General features: G+C 42.5%; 2 protein-coding genes across 3 annotated transcripts in view; one reads left to right on the forward strand and one right to left on the reverse strand.

Moving 5' to 3' along the window:
- LOC110536883 (WD repeat-containing protein 91) overlaps positions 1 to 5,605 on the reverse strand; it is a 29,132-nt gene extending 23,527 nt beyond the window's left edge. Inside the window, exons 1-4 of the mRNA XM_090191570.1 lie at positions 5,406 to 5,605; positions 4,364 to 4,498; positions 1,283 to 1,462; positions 14 to 221 (exon numbers count right to left, since the gene is read on the reverse strand). Coding sequence (XP_090047696.1) covers positions 14 to 221; positions 1,283 to 1,462; positions 4,364 to 4,498; positions 5,406 to 5,537 — 655 coding nt within the window. The 5' untranslated portion in view covers positions 5,538 to 5,605. The remainder of the gene's footprint in view (positions 1 to 13; positions 222 to 1,282; positions 1,463 to 4,363; positions 4,499 to 5,405) is intronic.
- Positions 5,606 to 14,575: 8,970 nt separating this feature from the next.
- The window catches only part of LOC110536882 (ras-related protein Rab-27B), an 88,676-nt gene continuing 83,940 nt past the window's right edge, over positions 14,576 to 19,311 (forward strand). Inside the window, exons 1-2 of one of the 2 annotated variants that reach the window (XM_036936784.2) lie at positions 14,576 to 15,179; positions 15,308 to 15,399. In XM_036936784.2, the coding sequence (XP_036792679.2) occupies positions 15,398 to 15,399 (2 nt within the window). In that variant the 5' untranslated portion in view covers positions 14,576 to 15,179; positions 15,308 to 15,397. The remainder of the gene's footprint in view (positions 15,180 to 15,307; positions 15,400 to 19,311) is intronic. The other variant, XM_090191571.1, reaches the window with a different exon arrangement.

Raw genomic sequence — 19,311 nt, forward strand, 5'->3', positions numbered from 1 at the left:
AACAAAAGGATATGCATGCACTGGAACAGCACAGAGAGGAAGTTGTGCAGTGAGACCAGGAAGGTGTCAGACCACTGACGGGAGAAGTACGGCGAGAACAAGGGGTTCTGCTCGGGGGCGGGCATAAACGGCAGGATGAACCAATCACGCCACTCCGGCTGGCCCTGCAGCTCCTGAGCCTGACGCTGGAAAAACTCCTGTGTCTTCTCTATGTTCTTTAACTGGAGGGAGAGAGAGGAAGGGAGGGAGAGAGAGGAGGGAGAGAGGGGTGAGGGAGGTAGAGAAGGAAGGGAGGGAGAGAGAGGAGGGAGAGAGGAGTGAGGGAGGTAGAGAAGGAGTGGGGCGAGAGAGGAGGGAGGGTGGGAGGAGGGAGGGAGGGAGGGAGGGGGGAGGTAGATAGAGAAGGAGTGGGGCAAGAGAGGAGGGAGGGAGGGAGAGAGAGGAGGGAGGGAGGGAGCGAGGGAGGAAGGATAAGGAGAGAGGGAGGGAGGTAGAGAAGGAGTGGGGGGAGAGAGGAGGGGGGTGGGATGAAGAGAGAGGGAGGGATGAGGTGAGAGGGAGAGAAGGAGGAGGGATGAAGATAGAGGGAGAGAGGGATGAAGATAGAGGGAGAGAGGGAGGAGGGATGAAGAGAGGGAGAGAGGTAGAGAAGGAGTTAGGGAGGGAGGGAGAGAGGGATGAAGATAGAGGGAGAGAGGGATGAAGATCGAGGGAGAGAGGGACGAAGAGAGGGAGAGAGGGAGGAGGGATGAAGAGAGGGAGAGAGGTAGAGAAGGAGTTAGGGAGGGAGGGAGAAAGGGATGAAGAGAGGGAGAGAGGTAGAGAAGGAGTTAGGGAGGGAGGGAGAGAGGGATGAAGATAGTGAGAGAGGGATGAAGAGAGGTAGAGAGGGAGTTAGGGAGGGAGACAGGGATGAAAATAGAGGGAGAGAGGGACGAAGAGAGGGAGAGAGGGAGGAGGGATGAAGAGAGGGAGAGAGGGATGAAGAGAGGTAGAGAAGGAGTTAGGGAGGGAGGGAGAGAGGGACGAAGAGAGGGAGAGAGGTAGAGAAGGAGTTAGGGAGGGAGGGAGAGAGGGATGAAGATAGAGGGAGAGAGGGACAAAGAGAGGTAGAGAGGTAGAGAAGGAGTTAGGGAGGGAGAGGCCATGCTGTTTATCAATAACCATTGGGCGATCCACATGTATATCAATAATCAGTCAACACCATTGGGCGATCCACACATAATGTCTGAGTAACAAGAGAAGAACAACAAAAACAACAACAACAGAAGGCTACATGCACCTGTACAGTGTAAACAACGTAGTATCTGAAGAGACTGGTCCGTAGTTTGGAGACTGTGGGTCTGTAGATGTCTTCCAGTCTACAGAACAGTCTCCGGTCCAGGTAACCCCAGTAGTCCTTCAGGCCATTCAGGTCAAAGGTCTGGATGAACAGCTGAAGCTGATCAATGATCTTATCCACCTGAACAAAAATATGTATAGTCCAATAAACCTTATTATAAACCGGGTGGTTCGAGCCCTGAATGCTGATTGGCTGAAAGCAGTGGTATATCAGACCGTATACCACAGGTATGACATAACATTTATTTTTTACTGTTCTAATTACGTTGGTAACCAGTTTATCATAGCAATAAGGCACCTCGGGGGTTTGTGGTATATGACCAAAATACCACGGCTAAGGGATGTGTCCAGGCACTCCGCGTTGCGTCGTGCCTAAGAACAGTCCTTGGCCATATACCACACCCCCTCAGGCTTTATTGCTTAAATATTATGAAGTGAAATATAATTAGATATAATTTAAAGTTTGACCTGGGATAAAAACACACAACAGAAGGTTTTTGACAAGTACCTCGTGTGTGTGTGTGTGTGTGTGTGTGTGTGTGTGTGTGTGTGTGTATGTGTATGTGTATATATATATATATATATATATATACAGTACCAGTCAAAAGTTTGGACACACCTACTTATATAAGGGTTTTTCTTTATTTTTACTATTTTCTACATTGTAGAATAATAGTGAAGACATCAACACTATGTAATAACATACGGAATCATGTAGTAATCAAAGAAGTGTGAGACGCAAAGTAGGCGAACAGATGATCTCCACATGTGTATTTCCCACCGCGAAGCATGGAGGAGGAGGTGTGATGGTGCTTTGCTGGTGACACTGTCTGTGATTTATTTAGAATTCAAGGCACTCTTAACCAGCATGGCTACCACAGCATTCTGCAGCGATACACCATCCCATCTGGTTTGAGCTTAGTGGGACTATCATTTGTTTGTCAACAGGACAATGACCCAAAACACACCTCCAGGCTGTGTAAGGGCTATTTGACCAAGAAGGAGAGTGATGCATCAGATGACCTGTCCTCCACAGTCACCTGACCTCAACCCAATTGAGATGGTTTGGGATGAGTTGGACCGCAGAGTGAAGGAAAAGCAGCAAACAAGTGCTCAGCATATGTGGGAACTTCTTCAAGACTGTTTGGAAAAGTATTCCAGGTGACTACCTCATGAAGCTGGTTGAGAAAATGCCAAGAGTGTGCAAAGCTGTCATCAAGGCAAAGAATGGCTACTGAAGGATCTCAAATATAAAATACATTTAGATTTGTTTAACACTTTTTTGGTTACTACATGATTCCATATGTGTTATTTCATAGTTTTGATATCTTCATTATTATTCTACTCTAAATAAAAACCCTTGAATGAGTAGGTGTGTCCAAACTTTTGACTGGTACTGTATATACCAGAGGAGGCATCTGAGGGGAGAACGGCTCATAATAATGGCTGGACTGGAGTCAAAGACATCAAACACATGGTTACCATGGTTTCCATGTGGTAGACTCCAGTCCATTGACTCCATTCCAGGCATTATAATGAGCCGTCCTCCCCTCAGATGCCTCCTCTGGTATATACAAAACACTACATGACCAAAAGTATGTGGACACCTGCTCTTCAAACATCTCATTCCATAATCATGGGCATTAATATATAGTTGGTCCCCCTCCCCTTTGCTGCTATAACAGCCTCCACTCTTCTGGGAAGGCTTTCCACTAGATGTTGGAACATTGCTGCTATAACAGCCTCCACTCTTCTGGGAAGGCTTTCCACTAGATGTTGGAACATTGCTGCAGGGACTTGCTTCCATTCAGCCACAAGAGCATTAGTAAGGTCTGGCATTGGTGTTGGGCGATTAGGCCTGGCTCGCAGTCTGCGTTCCAAACCATTCCAAAAGGTGTTCGATAGGGTTGAGGTTAAGGCTCTGTGCAGGCCAGTCAAGTTCTTCCACACTGATCTCGAAAAACCATTTCTATATGGACCTTGTTTTGTGCACGGGGGAATTGTCATGCTGAAACAGGATGGGGAATTCCCCCAAAGTACAGAATCACCTAGAATGTCATTGTATGCTGTACTGTTTAGATTTCCCTTCACTGGAACGAAGGAGCCTGAACGATTAAAAACAACCCCAGACCATTATTCCTCCTCCACCAAACTTTACAGTTGGCACTAAGCATCCGGGCAGGTAGTGTTCTCCTGGCATCCGCCAAACCCAGATTCATCCGTCAGACTGCCAGATGGTGAAGCGTGATTCATCACTCCAGAGAACGTGTTTCCACTGCTCCAGAGACCAATGGCAGCGAGCGTTACACCACTCCAGCCGACGCTTGGCATTGCGCATGGTGATCTTAGGCTTGTGTGCAGCTGTTCGGCCATGAAAACCCATTTCATGAAGCTCCCAACGAACAGTTCTTGTGCTGACGTTGATTCCAGAGGCAGTTTGGAACTCGGTAGTGAGTGTTGCAACCGAGGACTGACAATTTTTAAACGCTTTTCAGCGGTCCCGTTCTGTGAGCTTGTGTGGCCTACCACTTCGCGTCTGAGCCGCTGTTGCTCCTAGACATTTCCACTTCACAATAACTGCACTTACAATTGACCGGTGCAGCTCTAGCAGGGCAGAAATTTGACGAACTGACTTGTTGGAAAGGTGTCATCCTATGACGGCGTCACGTTGAAAGTCACTGAGCTCTTCAGTAAGGTCATTCTACTGTCGAATGTTTGTCTATGGAGATTGCATGGCTATGTGCTCGATTTTATACACCTGTCAGCAGCGGGTGTGGCAGAAATAGTCAAATCCACTATTTTGAAGGGGGGTCCACATACTTTTGTATATATAGTGTACATACAAAGATCTAACTTCTAACCTGTCTATATCGGTCAGAGTAACAAGGCTATAAGCAACTGCTATAGCCTGGTCACACATCTGTTTGTGCTGTCTTGACAACGCTGAGAACAAGCTACTGCTGTTGTGCGTTTTGCAATACCTGGATGGTTAATGACTTCAAATACACTGTTTTATACATACTCTGAATCCTTTCTCCTTGTCTGCTTTCATATCAGAGTCGAGGTGCTTCAGTGTGCCGGTGAAACCACGATATATCAAGTATTCTCGGACATGTTCATCCGTCCTCTCGACAGCTGACCCCATCTTTCTCTCTCCCTGTCAGAGCAACATGACACACAACGGTGTGATCGGGTTAATACTATATAAAGCCACTTACTCCTCGATCACACAGACATTGCGTTTTGGTCCACCAGAAGTACATCCCTTTCCAATGAAACGCTGCGTTGCAGTGCGTTCCTTGTGGCGAGGACGTTGGATTTATCGAACGTAATACGTCAAACTGTGTGCTGTAGACGGCTTGACAGAAACGGTAGCAGAAGGTGAATGTTGAACTGTTGTTGTAAACATTTCCAGCTGATGCTGCGTACCGTTTTGCGCATGTACACCTAGATCACACCGACAGTTTTACATTCATCTTCCGCTACCTTTTCTGTCAAGCCGTTCACGCACAGTTTGATAAATCCAAGATATGCCTTGCAACGCAATGCCTCAACACAAACGCCGCGTACCATTGGAAATGAATGGTGTACCAAAATGCTTCACACTATCGGTGAGACATTGGCATTTTAGCAAGCATGCACATGTAACGTATGAGTGATCACGGGGACCGAACACACCATCCTCGCGTTGCAATGGCAATGCTCTACCAACAGAGCTACAGAGGACCACTCACGTGTAAGTCAAGTAATAAACACGAAAGAAAACAGAGAAAATATAACTGCACGCGAATTATTAATGTACACATAAATCATCATTACAATCGTTTACTTCTTCAAATTGCATAGCTAGAAGAGGGCGTTGCTTTTCTGCCTAGACAGGATGCTTTTGCAGGAGCCCATTTCTAGCTAAACAAGAGGTGCTAGTTTGGTTAGAAGAGTGGCGATTTTTCAACAAGAACAAAAAAATACGATGAGCGGTTAGTGTATTTTACTATTTCATAAGTAACTATCTTAATAGTGAAATAAAAAATGTATTAACACTGTATTTATAGTGTAAAACTTACCAAAGTGAAAACGCAGGCTGAAATATTTCCTGTTTTCTTTTTCTCCGAGGTTGTCATGTGATCGAACTCGTGTGACGTCACGTGGCAGGAAGGACATTTCCGCGTCCACGCTGGCTCCACTAGAGGGCACATTCACAGCAAACATCGGACAGTAATATGCATTATAGTAATAGACTACCGTGCACTGACCAGTCGCTGCAGTAAGTCAATATGGAGCTCATTTCTAATGGTAGATAACATGTTATAAATACATGAAAATGGACCGATCTTGATGTTTCTCAAAATGTTAATAAACACATTAATAAACACAGTGTCCACAAGAGGCTGTATAGCATCAGACATTAATAAACACAGTTTGCAGAAGAGGCTGTATAGCCTCAGACATTAATAAACACAGTGTCCACAAGAGACTGTATAGCCTCAGACATTAATAAACACAGTTTGCAGAAGAGACTGTATAGCCTCAGACATTAATAAACACAGTTTGCAGAAGAGACTGTATAGCCTCAGACATTAATAAACACAGTGTCCACAAGAGACTGTATAGCCTCAGACATTAATAAACACAGTGTCCAGAAGAGACTGTATAGCCTCAGACATTAATAAACACAGTTTGCAGAAGAGACTGTATAGCCTCAGACATTAATGAACACAGTGTCCAGAAGAGACTGTATAGCCTCAGACATTAATAAACACAGTGTCCACAAGAGACTGTATAGCCTCAGACATTAATAAACACAGTGTCCAGAAGAGACTGTATAGCCTCAGACACTAATAAACACAGTGTCCAGAAGAGGGGCTGTATAGCCTCAGACATTAATAAACACAGTTTGCAGAAGAGACTGTATAGCCTCAGACATTAATAAACACCGTTTGCAGAAGAGACTGTATAGCCTCAGACATTAATAAACACAGTTTGCAGAAGAGACTGTATAGCCTCAGACATTAATAAACACAGTTTGCAGAAGAGACTGTATAGCCTCCATTTAATCTCTTTCCCTGGATAGATGTGAAGGCCTCGTGTGTAGTCACAGCATGCTGCTAGGGGTGTAGACTGTTGCAAATCAAACATGATTATAACCCTGAAGTGCTGACCGTTCCTGGCAATGTCTTTCTCTCCTGTTTGTTCTAGTGAAATGTTATTATCTATGAACACAGCTATGAATAATTAAATTATGTTTTCCTTCTTCTCTGCACTGAACCATGTATGTGTCCCAAATGGTGCCCTATTCATTGTCTGGTGCACTGCTTTTGACCAGGGACCCATGTAGGGAATAGGGTGCAATTTGGGAGAAAGTCAATGTGATCTTCTTTCCTCCTACGGTACTCTGTACTGAACCATGAATCACATCAATTTCCCCCACTACAGTACAGTATAATAGGCCTATCCTGTATTAATGAAGGGAGGTCTCTTTAGATCTAAAATCTAAAATCCATTAGCTAGAGCCTTTCCATGAACATGTAACAGGGACTCCTCCCCCCCCCTCCCTCCCTCCCTCCCTCCCTCCCTCCCCCCTCCCTCCCTCCCTCCCTCCCCCCCTCCCTCCCCCCTCCCTCCCTCCCTCCCTCCTCCCTCCCTCCCTCCCTCCCTCCCTCCCTCCCTCCTCCCTCCCCCTCCCCCCTCCTACATTTTGGGATCCAATATTTTCTGCACAGCACTGCATTCACACTGGAGTTAAGAGGCACAGACAGGTCTATAAGGGAATGCACAGGTGTGAGATGTGGCATGTCCAGGTACATTTTGGGATCCAATATTTTCTGTTTCTGCTTCAATAGAAGAGTGAACAGTACAATGTGTGCATGCACGAATTTGGATATTCATTGTGTCTCCACATACCGTTTTTGTTGTCATGGAAACTTAATTATTTATTTTTTTATTAATTAAAAAAAATGTCTGTAGTTTATTTTTCATCTGGTAGTAAAAGCTCTTATTTTCACCCTCTGGTCCACTCAGGAAGTAACGGTACCTTCAGAACTATACCAATTACCCCCCCCCCCCCCCCCCCCCCAGCTCACTTTGACGTCAGAACATTATTTTTATCAGTATTCAGACTAATTAGACATTGAATAGACAGTATTGGGAAAAGCTTTCCCTTTTTTTAAACTATAGACAGAATAGAAGGCTGTCCTGAACAATCTACCTGCCCCCCCCCACAAGTGTTGACGGTAGAATCAAGAGTATCCATGACAACAGGGGAGTAAGTAGATAACCTTTATAGGAGGAAAGTACGTAACTTCTACCGTGTGTGTGTGTGTGTGTGTGTGTGGTCTTAAGTTCCCCAACAAGAAAACCCACCAAAAATGTCAGTCAAACAGAAAGGGGAACTAACAAAGAGTCATTGACAACAACCAAAACAGGTGGGGTTTTTAGGAGAGGTTCTGAAAGATACTCATGGGGTGTGTCCACTGAAAGTTGCATAGCAACAACAACTGGGACCTAAGACACCCACCATGAGTGGCCACTAAATTTGCCTAAGTAGAGGCAAACAAAAGAAAAACCCACACCAATCGTAAAGACACAGGAAGCAAACCAAAAAGGCAGAGCAAAACAAAATTAGATAAAGGATGGTTTGTCTTATCAAAATAGGGAGAGCCAACTAAAGGTGTTTAACCCTCCACATCTATCACTACAACTAAAGGTGTTTAACCCTCCACATCTATCACTACAACTAACGGAGTTGACCCTCCATATCTATCAATACAACTAAAGGTGTCAACCCTCCACATCTATCACTACAACTAAAGGTGTTGACCCTCCACATCTATCAATACAACTAAAGGTGTCAACCCTCCACATCTGTCCAGACAACTGGAGCACTGGGCCAGACACTCTAAAATAGCACCTGGGCCAACACAGGTGAAACACCTTCCAACTAACGAGAAGGCAACCAGCACAGGTGTAAGACAAGCTGACTAATAAGGTGACACCAATCGGTGCGTCCTACGTGCTAACAAGCTCTACGTGCTAAAGTCCAAACCTCAAAACATAAATGGAAAAAACAAAGGCTGTCACACTTTCCCCCTTAAGTGTCACGTTCGTAGTAATGATTGGACCAAGGTGCAGCGTGCGTAGAGTTCCACATATTTTTTATAAATCGAAACTCATCAAAACAAAAACAAAAAAGCACAAACGCAACTAACTGTAGACAAGATCCCACAACTAACAATGGGGAAAATGGCTACCTAAATATGATCCCCAATCAGAGACAATGATAAACAGCTCCCTCTGATTGGGGACCATATCAGGCCAACATAGAAATACAATACACCTAGATGACCCACCCTCATCACTATCACGCCCCAAACCAACACAGAGAATAAACAGCTTTCCATGGTGTGACATTAAGCCAACACATACATCCTATTTTTTTTTAGCCTGTAACAGGCATGATTTTCAAATCTTTATTTTCCAAAACTGCAGCATATGTCATGTAATCTGTAATGAGCAGACATCATCATCATCATTATCATAAGAACCTATCTATTTTTTTAAAAGTTGATGCTGATTTGCCCGAGGGACTGCTCTACATGATCTGTGTGTAAGTGTCATGATGATGTGCATAGTCTTTGATTGTTATGCAATGTCTTGGGACAAGGAGTGTCATCATGTTACGTAAATAAAATGCTAAGTGGGGGCCTTGGCTGTGCCCTGCATGTACTCTTAGAAAAAAGGCTTTCAAAAGGGTTCTTCGGTTGTCCCCAGAGGAGAACTCTTTTTTTTTTGGTTCCAGGGAGAACCTTTTTTTGGTTTGGGTCTTACATGTGACCCAAAAGGGTTCTACCTGGAACCAAAAAGGGTTCTCCAATGGGGACAACAGAATAACCCTATTAGGTTATAAATAACTTATCATAGCACTACACAGCTGCTTCAAATAATGAACTAATCATCACGCTTTGTTCATTTGAATCAGCTGTGTAGTGTTAGGGCAAAAAAGCCCAAACGTGCACTGAGTTTGGGAATCACTGCCCTACATACCGGTATTGACCAGAACAACAACAACAAACAAAACACTATTCGGAAGAGGTTTTCTTTAGAACTATTTTACAAATAGAGTGAATGTGGAGGAGGAGTTAAGATGGCGTGTTGCCTTGGTAACGTCCAAAAGTGTAAGTCTCCTCGAAGTCTGTCTTTAAATTTCATCTGGAAACCCGGAACATCCGGCTAAGTTCTAGAAGGAACCTTTTTAGAGTTCTATAGTTCTTTTTTTCTTCATTCTAAAATCTCTAATTTCTAGAAGGAACCTTTTTAGAGTTCTAGAGTTCTTTTTTTTCATTCTAAAATCTCTAAGTTCTAGAGTTATTTTTTTTTCATTCTAAAATCTCAGACACATCAAGTAGGATTTTGAAATGTTTGCCTGCCGACATTTACTTAGCACCTCTGTAAAGAGTGTCTCCTGTCAATCTCTTTATTTATTTTTTTGTTCACACAGCAACGCTACTGCCACACTCAGCCTTGTTAAAATACTCCAAACCAGAATGTGTCAGTAGCGTTGTTTGGCAATGCATATCTGTGTGTATCGCTTATTATCTCATGTATCTCAATGCATATCTGTGTGTATCGCTTATTATCTGTAATTCTACTCATTTTGCCATGGGGCAGAGAGACAAATGTGCAGTTTTACAACTCATTTCCTGCAATTCCACATATTTTGCTATAGGGTGGAGGCAAATGTATGCAGTTAATAGGATAACTGGCGATCATTGGGCCCCACCCCAGTGGTTACTACACGTTTAGATAGCTGGCTGCTAGGTTTTCTGATCCACACTCCTACTTTGTACTAAATAGCTATCTATGATCAACAGATGCACATCTGTATTCCCATTCATATGAAATCCATAGATTAGGGCCTAATTAATTTATTTTAATTGACTGATTTCCTTATATGAACTGTAACTCAGTAAAAATCTTTGAAATTGTTGCATGTTGCATTTATATGTTTTTATTGAGTATATTTTCAGCTGGTTTACAAAAAAAAACAAAAAACTAAAGTAAAATAACCAACAAAAAGAAAGTGCAGAAAATAAACTCCCATTTCTATGTGAATTTGGTCAGGTCGTCCAAATAGTGACGTAGAGCAACTTTCATAACGATGACCTGGCTAATAGCTTCCAAAAACATAATACAACGATACAAATTTTTTTGCTACATAGCCCTAAAAGAAAGATATTTAAATGTACCTTCCATGACAGCCAACCAGGGCCGGTGTTATGGGCGGTCCTGGGGGTCCTGGCCCGCCCTACTTTACTTCCTTTCCGGTCCAAATTAAATATTGAAATATTGATCATTTTTACACGCGCTGTCAGAAAGACGCATCAATCTCAGATAAAGCATCCAAGCGAACGAAAAACAGCGCCCCTCTGTTTCCTTATGTGTAGACCATCTATCTGATGCTGTCTGGACAAAGGGGAGTATGGCATGTCATACCTTTTCTGTCCTGAATAAACCCAATGCGTTTTCTATGGGGAAAATATGCAGACCAAAGCCTGTCGACTCCCACCTTCGGGACAACGACTCGCATTGTTTTTTAAAGTTTTTTAATTTAACCTTTATTTAACTAGGCAAGTCAGTTATGAACTAAATCGTATTTACAATGACTGCCTACGATTATAGCGGAGACATGAGCATCTCGTTATTTTTAAACAGATCTCGGGTTTCAGCCACTTGCGATTTAGAATGGAAAGTTTGCGGGTGCACAGAGCACTGTTCGGATGCTGACTTCCCCTAAAGTAAATTGATGTTTTGCCAAAATGATATAATTACTCCTGTCTAATTAAAATAATACAAAATACTTTACCAGAGAGCTTGACTTAGCCTCAGATGATTATTATTTTTTTTGTTTTTAAATAGCTGTGAATTGTTTCTAAATCACAAGTGCAAAGGCGTATGTCTATTTGGAAAGCCAGTAATTTGGGCAGTATAAATTAAAACGTTGAGAAAAGAAGAAGAGGAGGGCTGTGTGGTGAAGATATGGACATTGCTCCAAAGAACGTGTCCGCCGTCTCCCCGTTAATTATTGCACATTCATTGTTTCATTGTGTGAATTGTTTGCCCTTTGATTGTTAAATTATTATTTTTAAAATATAAATTCCCCATTACATATGTAACCAGTGGGCTAGTAAATGTACCGTTAATCCATGTCATTTGGTTACAGTCATTTCTGTTAACGCATGTTTTACAGTTCTCATTCTCGGAGTGGAAACGTTGTTTGCGGAATTCACAACCTGATACACTTGTGAGAAACAAGTGTTGGTTTATTTCATAACCATCATTTTGAAGTTTTGTCATTTTCTTCATTGTGTTTTGTTTGGAGTGCTTCGTGTGAGCATGCATGTGTGTGGTTTCGTGTGTCCTGATAACGTTGAGGGAAACCTGCTGAGTTGACACAATGTTGCACTTCCCTAGTCAATAGCTCAAATCAAGACCGATAGAAAGGGAGGCAGACAGGTGGAGGAGTAGAGAGATTAATGAGATTGAAAGAACTTGCAATTTTCATCAGGATATTTTTACTGTTTTAATTTGTTGGCTTTAGGCCTATGCATTTTGCATTTTTATAGGCTATCTCTGAGTTATAGGCCTACTGCTGCATTGGCCTATATGGGCTATCTCTGAGTTATAGGCCTACTGGGCTATCTCTGAGTTATAAGAACATTTGTTCAGGCGGTCCTGTGAAAAAAAACGGGCACCCGTATAGAAATCAAATGTCAACTGATTCGTTCTGGCGCGGGCACCCCTATAGAAATCAAATGTCAACTGATTCGTTCTGGCGCGGGCACCCCTATAGAAATCAAATGTCAACTGATTTGTTCTGGCGCGGGCACCCCTATAGAAATCAAATGCCAACTGATTCGTTCTGGCGCGGGCACCCTATAGAAATCAAATGTCAACTGATTCGTTCTGGCGCGGGCACCCCTATAGAAATCAAATGCCAACTGATTCGTTCTGGCGCGGGCACCCCTATAGAAATCAAATGCCAACGCGGGCACCCCTATAGAAATCAAATACCAACTGATTCGTTCTGGCGCGGGCACCCCTATAGAAATCAAATGCCAACTGATTCGTTCTGGCGCGGGCACCCCTATAGAAATCAAATGCCAACGCGGGCACCCCTATAGAAATCAAATGTCAACTGATTCGTTCTGGCGCGGGCACCCCTATAGAAATCAAATGCCAACTGATTCGTTCTGGCGCGGGCACCCTTATAGAAATCAAATACCAACTGATTCGTTCTGGCGCGGGCACCCCTATAGAAATCAAATGCCAACGTGGGCACCCCTATAGAAATCAAATGTCAACTGATTCGTTCTGGCGCGGGCACCCCTATAGAAATCAAATGCCAACGCGGGCACCCCTATATAAATCAAATGCCAACTGATTCGTTCTGGCGCGGGCACCCCTATAGAAATCAAATGTCAACTGATTCGTTCTGGCGCGGGCACCCCTATAGAAATCAAATGTCAACTGATTCGTTCTGGCGCGGGCACCCCTATATAAATCAAATGACAACGCGGGCACCCCTATAGAAATCAAATACCAACTGATTCGTTCTGGTTCGGGCACCCCTATATAAATCAAATGTCAACTGATTCGTTCTGGCGCGGGCATCCCTATAGAAATCAAATGTCAACTGATTCGTTCTGGCGCGGGCACCCCTATAGAAATCAAATACCAACTGATTCGTTCTGGCGCGGGCACCCCTATAGAAATCAAATGTCAACTGATTCGTTCTGGAGCGGGCACCCCTATATAAATCAAATGTCAACTGATTCGTTCTGGTTCGGGCACCCCTATAGAAATCAAATGTCAACGCGGGCACCCCTACAGAAATCAAATGTCAACTGATTCGTTCTGGTTCGGGCACCCCTATAGAAATCAAATGCCAACTGATTCGTTCTGGCGCGGGCACCCCTATAGAAATCAAATGTCAACTGATTCGTTCTGGCGCGGGCACCCCTATAGAAATCAAATGTCAACTGATTCGTTCTGGCGCGGGCACCCCTATAGAAATCAAATGTCAACTGATTCGTTCTGGTTCGGGCACCCCTATATAAATCAAATGTCAACTGATTCGTTCTGGCGCGGGCACCCCTATAGAAATCAAATGTCAACTGATTCGTTCTGGCGCGGGCACCCCTATAGAAATCAAATGCCAACGCGGGCACCCCTATAGAAATCAAATGTCAACTGATTCGTTCTGGCGCGGGCACCCCTATAGAAATCAAATGTCAACTGATTCGTTCTGGCGCGGGCACCCCTATAGAAATCAAATGTCAACTGATTCGTTCTGGCGCGGGCACCCCTATAGAAATCAAATGTCAACTGATTCGTTCTGGCGCGGGCACCCCTATAGAAATCAAATGTCAACTGATTCGTTCTGGCGCGGGCACCCCTATAGAAATCAAATGTCAACTGATTCGTTCTGGTTCGGGCACCCCTATAGAAATCAAATGTCAACTGATTCGTTCTGGTTCGGGCACCCCTATAGAAATCAAATTTCAACTGATTCGTTCTGGCACGGGCACCCCTATAGAAATCAAATGTCAACTGATTCGTTCTGGCACGGGCACCCCTATAGAAATCAAATGTCAACTGATTCGTTCTGGCGCGGGCACCCCTATAGAAATCAAATACCAACTGATTCGTTCTGGCGCGGGCACCCCTATAGAAATCAAATGCCAACTGATTCGTTCTGGCGCGGGCACCCCTATAGAAATCAAATGTCAACTGATTCGTTCTGGTTCGGGCACCCCTATAGAAATCAAATGTCAACTGATTCGTTCTGGTTCGGGCACCCCTATAGAAATCAAATGTCAACTGATTCGTTCTGGCGCGGGCACCCCTATATAAATCAAATGCCAACTGATTCGTTCTGGCGCGGGCACCCCTATAGAAATCAAATGTCAACTGATTCGTTCTGGTTCGGGCACCCCTATAGAAATCAAATGTCAACTGATTCGTTCTGGCGCGGGCACCCCTATAGAAATCAAATGTCAACTGATTCGTTCTGGTTCGGGCCCTGCAGCTAGTATCTGGGAATCATTGGTTGCGCCAGACAGCACAGCCTTTTGGGAGCTGTCACCAACCAACCAGTGTAGAGTATACGGGTCTATGAAAAACCTCATCTAATTGGTTAGAAGAAACAGGTCCCACCTTCCAGAGCTCCTGCTCTCCCTCTCTTTGTTTGCAAATGGCTGTTTGCACATGTGCAAATATTGTTGTCAACAGTAGGGCGCTAAAGAACTGTCAAAAGAATGATTGCGCGAAATTGACATGTGCAGGTGCAATTATTCCTGGCAAATATTAACTTACAAGTTTGCAAATACGATTACAACTACAAATGTGTTTTTTTCTTCATGTTCACAACTCACCAGTTACACGTTTGAGAATGTGTTTATAACTACAAATGATTCTTTCATGTTTACAACTCATTTACACACTTGCAAATTGTGTTTCCAACTACAAATCTATTGTGAACGCTCAAATCATTATGTCGGTGTTTTATCTCCATACTTCCACTGTGATAAGAACCTATCTATCTGATTCTGCAGTGATATTCTCGGTGTGTTTTATGGTAATGAGTGTAGGTCGGGACCATTGGATGGGACAGGTAACCTGTTGAATGTGAAGCGACAGCGCAAGAGGCCCATCGGCACTAGGACCGTGTTGGATCGCCCACTCTTCTAGAGAGTGTCTGTGATCACTGTCCACGACAGACAAGTCAGCCATCCTCACAAGGAAGCGAAGAAGCACCGTGCAAATATAATAGTTTGCGAAAGGTACGTCGAAACATTTGTCACATGGATCCATGAACATTCGTTCTCGCAAACCGTCGACGAAATGTGTTGCGCTGAAATGAAACGTTTTGTAGACGTTATGTTTTTGTCGTGGTACTTGCTTTCCATAGGTTGTGAAGATGGATCGTTTCAGTGGTAAAGAAACATCGGCTAGGCAGCAGACACCTGCAAACAAGATTTGAGTCGCGAGCAGTGTTATAATGTAAGTGCGAATTCTAGAATCTTACGTTGTTACATTGTTCGTTACATTGTTGCCATAAGTGTTCTTCAAGATACATTGTTCCAATTTGCACATTTTGCTACATTTCTGCAACGTTTTGCGCTCATGAGTCATCACTAACCCTACCGTAGACTGTGAGTCATACTCTTCCAACCCAGCCCACTGATGGTAGCCAGTGGGAAACCAGCTGCATCTTCATCGAGATCTGCACCTTGCAAAACAATGCATTGAAAAATTTTTTATTATAGATTATTTAAAAAAAACTAAGCATGTATAGAAAAAGGGGTTATTCATTTGCGTTCTCTCTCTCGCGCTGTTTGTGTTTGTGTGTGTGTGTGTGTGTGTGTGTAGGATGCAGAAAACTAAATTAATAGTTTTTTTCTCTGTCATATCTCTCCATGTGTCATAATCTATTCACAGAGGATAACCCATCACAGACTAGGGATGATATTGATGTTAATCCATTCAGTTGATGTTGATAAGTGTCACTTCTCGGGAATATTAGGGTTTAGAAAACTCTCACTAAATCTCTAAACCTTCTGCAGTGGTTTTGAATGATGTCTAATCTTAATTAATTTACGAGTGAAATTACAGCCTTTTTCCAGTTTTAAATTAATGTCAGTACTTGCACCAGGTCCTATCCCCCCCCCCCCCCCCCCCCCCCCCCCCCAGGTCCCACCCAGGTTCTGACATGTAGACAATAATATCATTTAGAAGCTCAATGCTTTTGCCAATTAGTCGTCTCACTCCTGTCCTATGATAAACTACAGCTCCAGTAATCATCCCTCTCTGACCATGGTTGTGTCCCAAATGGCATCATATTTCCTACATAGTGCACTACTTTAGACCAGAGCCCTATGGAACCCTATTCCCTATGTAGTGCACTACTTTAGGTCAGAGCCCTGTGGAACCCTATTCCCTATATAGTGCACTACTTTAGACCAGAGGGTGCCATTTGGAACACAGCATTGTCTTCATGTAAAAATGTCCCAGTTGTTCCTATGAATCAGTCTCAGGGAGCTTGAAGTGAATTACTGCCTTATTTCTTCCGGTTGTTTCTTATCTGTTACACATACACTGTTTATATCACTAATACATCCACTGTTTATATCACTAATACATCCACTGTTTATATCACTAATACATCCACTGTTTATATCACTAATACATACACTGTTTATATCACTAATACATCCACTGTTTATATCACTAATACATCCACTGTTTATATCACTAATACAAACACTGTTTATATCACTAATACATCCACTGTTTATATCACTAATACATCCACTGTTTATATCACTAATACAAACACTGTTTATATCACTAATACATACACTGTTTATATCACTAACACATACACTGTTTATATCACTAATACATCCACTGTTTATATCACTAATACATACACTGTTTATATCACTAATACATCCACTGTTTATATCACTAATACAAACACTGTTTATATCACTAATACATACACTGTTTATATCACTAATACATCCACTGTTTATATCACTAATACATACACTGTTTATATCACTAATACATACACTGTTTATATCACTAATACATACACTGTTTATATCACTAATACATACACTGTTTATATCACTAATACAAACACTGTTTATATCACTAATACATCCACTGTTTATATCACTAATACAAACACTGTTTATATCACTAATACATCCACTGTTTATATCACTAATACAAACACTGTTTATATCACTAATACATACACTGTTTATATCACTAATACATACACTGTTTATATCACTAATACATACACTGTTTATATCACTAATACATCCACTGTTTATATCACTAATACAAACACTGTTTATATCACTAATACATCCACTGTTTATATCACTAATACAAACACTGTTTATATCACTAATACATCCACTGTTTATATCACTAATACAAACACTGTTTATATCACTAATACATACACTGTTTATATCACTAATACATCCACTGTTTATATCACTAATACATACACTGTTTATATCACTAATACAAACCCTGTTTATATCACTAATACATACACTGTTTATATCACTAATACATCCACTGTTTATATCACTAATACATACACTGTTTATATCACTAATACATACACTGTTTATATCACTAATACAAACACTGTTTATATCACTAACACAAACACTGTTTATATCACTAACACAAACACTGTTTATATCACTAATACATACACTGTTTATATCACTAATACATACACTGTTTATATCACTAATACATACACTGTTTATATCACTAACACATCCACTGTTGCCTCAACAATGGGTTGTGATGACAAAGCATTAATCAATATAGATTTATAGTTTTTATAAGGGCCAGTTCAGTTGTTGTTCACCTGCCAACGTACAGTAGTACTCTAGTGTGTACGTTTACACTAACATCACGGGCCCAAAACCTTGTTTCAGATTCACACGGAACTCGTATGTTACATATCTCAAGTTAAGATTTGGCACTAAATAATTTTGCACTTCAGCTATTAGTCAAAAAACTGTAAAAATAATAGCGAGTGATACTATGTGACAGTTGTGACATACAGTACAGTAACAGGGATGACAGTACGGTAACAGGGATGACAGTACAGTAACAGGGATGACAGTACAGTAACAGGGATGAAAGTACGGTAACAGGGATGACAGTACAGTAACAGGGATGACAGTTCAGTAACAGGGATGACAGTTCAGTAACAGGGATGACAGTGAAATAACAGGGATGACAGTACGGTAACAGGGATGACAGTAGAGTAACAGGGATGACAGTACAGTAACAGGGAAGACAGTACAGTAACAGGGATGACAGTGAGGTAACATGGATGACAGTACAGTAACAGGGATGACAGTACAGTAACAGGGATGACAGTACGGTATAGGACAGTAACAGGGATGACAGTACAGTAACAGGGATTACAGTACAGTAACAGGGATGACAGTACAGTAACAGGGATGACAGTACTATATAGGACAGTAACAGGGATGACAGTACGGTATAGGACAGTAACAGAGATGACAGTACAGGAACAGGGATGACAGTAAAGTAACAGGGATGACAGTATGGTATAGGACAGTAACAGGGATGACAGTACAGCGACAGGGATGACAGTACGGTATAGGACAGTAACAGGGATGACAGTACAGTAACAGGGATGACAGTACGGTATAGGACAGTAACAGGGATGACATTACAGTATAGGACAGTAACAAGGATGACAGTACAGTAACAGAGATGACAGGAGAGTAACAGGGATGACAGTACAGTAACAGGGATGAAAGTACGGTAACAGGGATGACAGTACAGTAACAGGGATGACAGTTCAGTAACAGGGATGACAGTTCAGTAACAGGGATGACAGTGAAATAACAGGGATGACAGTACGGTAACAGGGATGACTGTAGAGTAACAGGGATGACAGTACAGTAACAGGGAAGACAGTACAGTAACAGGGATGACAGTGAGGTAACATGGATGACAGTACAGTAACAGGGATGACAGTACAGTAACAGGGATGACAGTACGGTATAGGACAGTAACAGGGATGACAGTACAGTAACAGGGATTACAGTACAGTAACAGGGATGACAGTACAGTAACAGGGATGACAGTACTATATAGGACAGTAACAGGGATGACAGTACGGTATAGGACAGTAACAGAGATGACAGTACAGGAACAGGGATGACAGTAAAGTAACAGGGATGACAGTATGGTATAGGACAGTAACAGGGATGACAGTACAGCGACAGGGATGACAGTACGGTATAGGACAGTAACAGGGATGACAGTACAGTAACAGGGATGACAGTACGGTATAGGACAGTAACAGGGATGACATTACAGTATAGGACA

The sequence above is a fragment of the Oncorhynchus mykiss genome, chromosome 12 (genome assembly GCF_057628025.1).
Source record: "Oncorhynchus mykiss isolate SJ-2025 chromosome 12, ASM5762802v1, whole genome shotgun sequence".
Classification (NCBI taxonomy): Eukaryota; Metazoa; Chordata; class Actinopteri; order Salmoniformes; family Salmonidae; genus Oncorhynchus; species Oncorhynchus mykiss.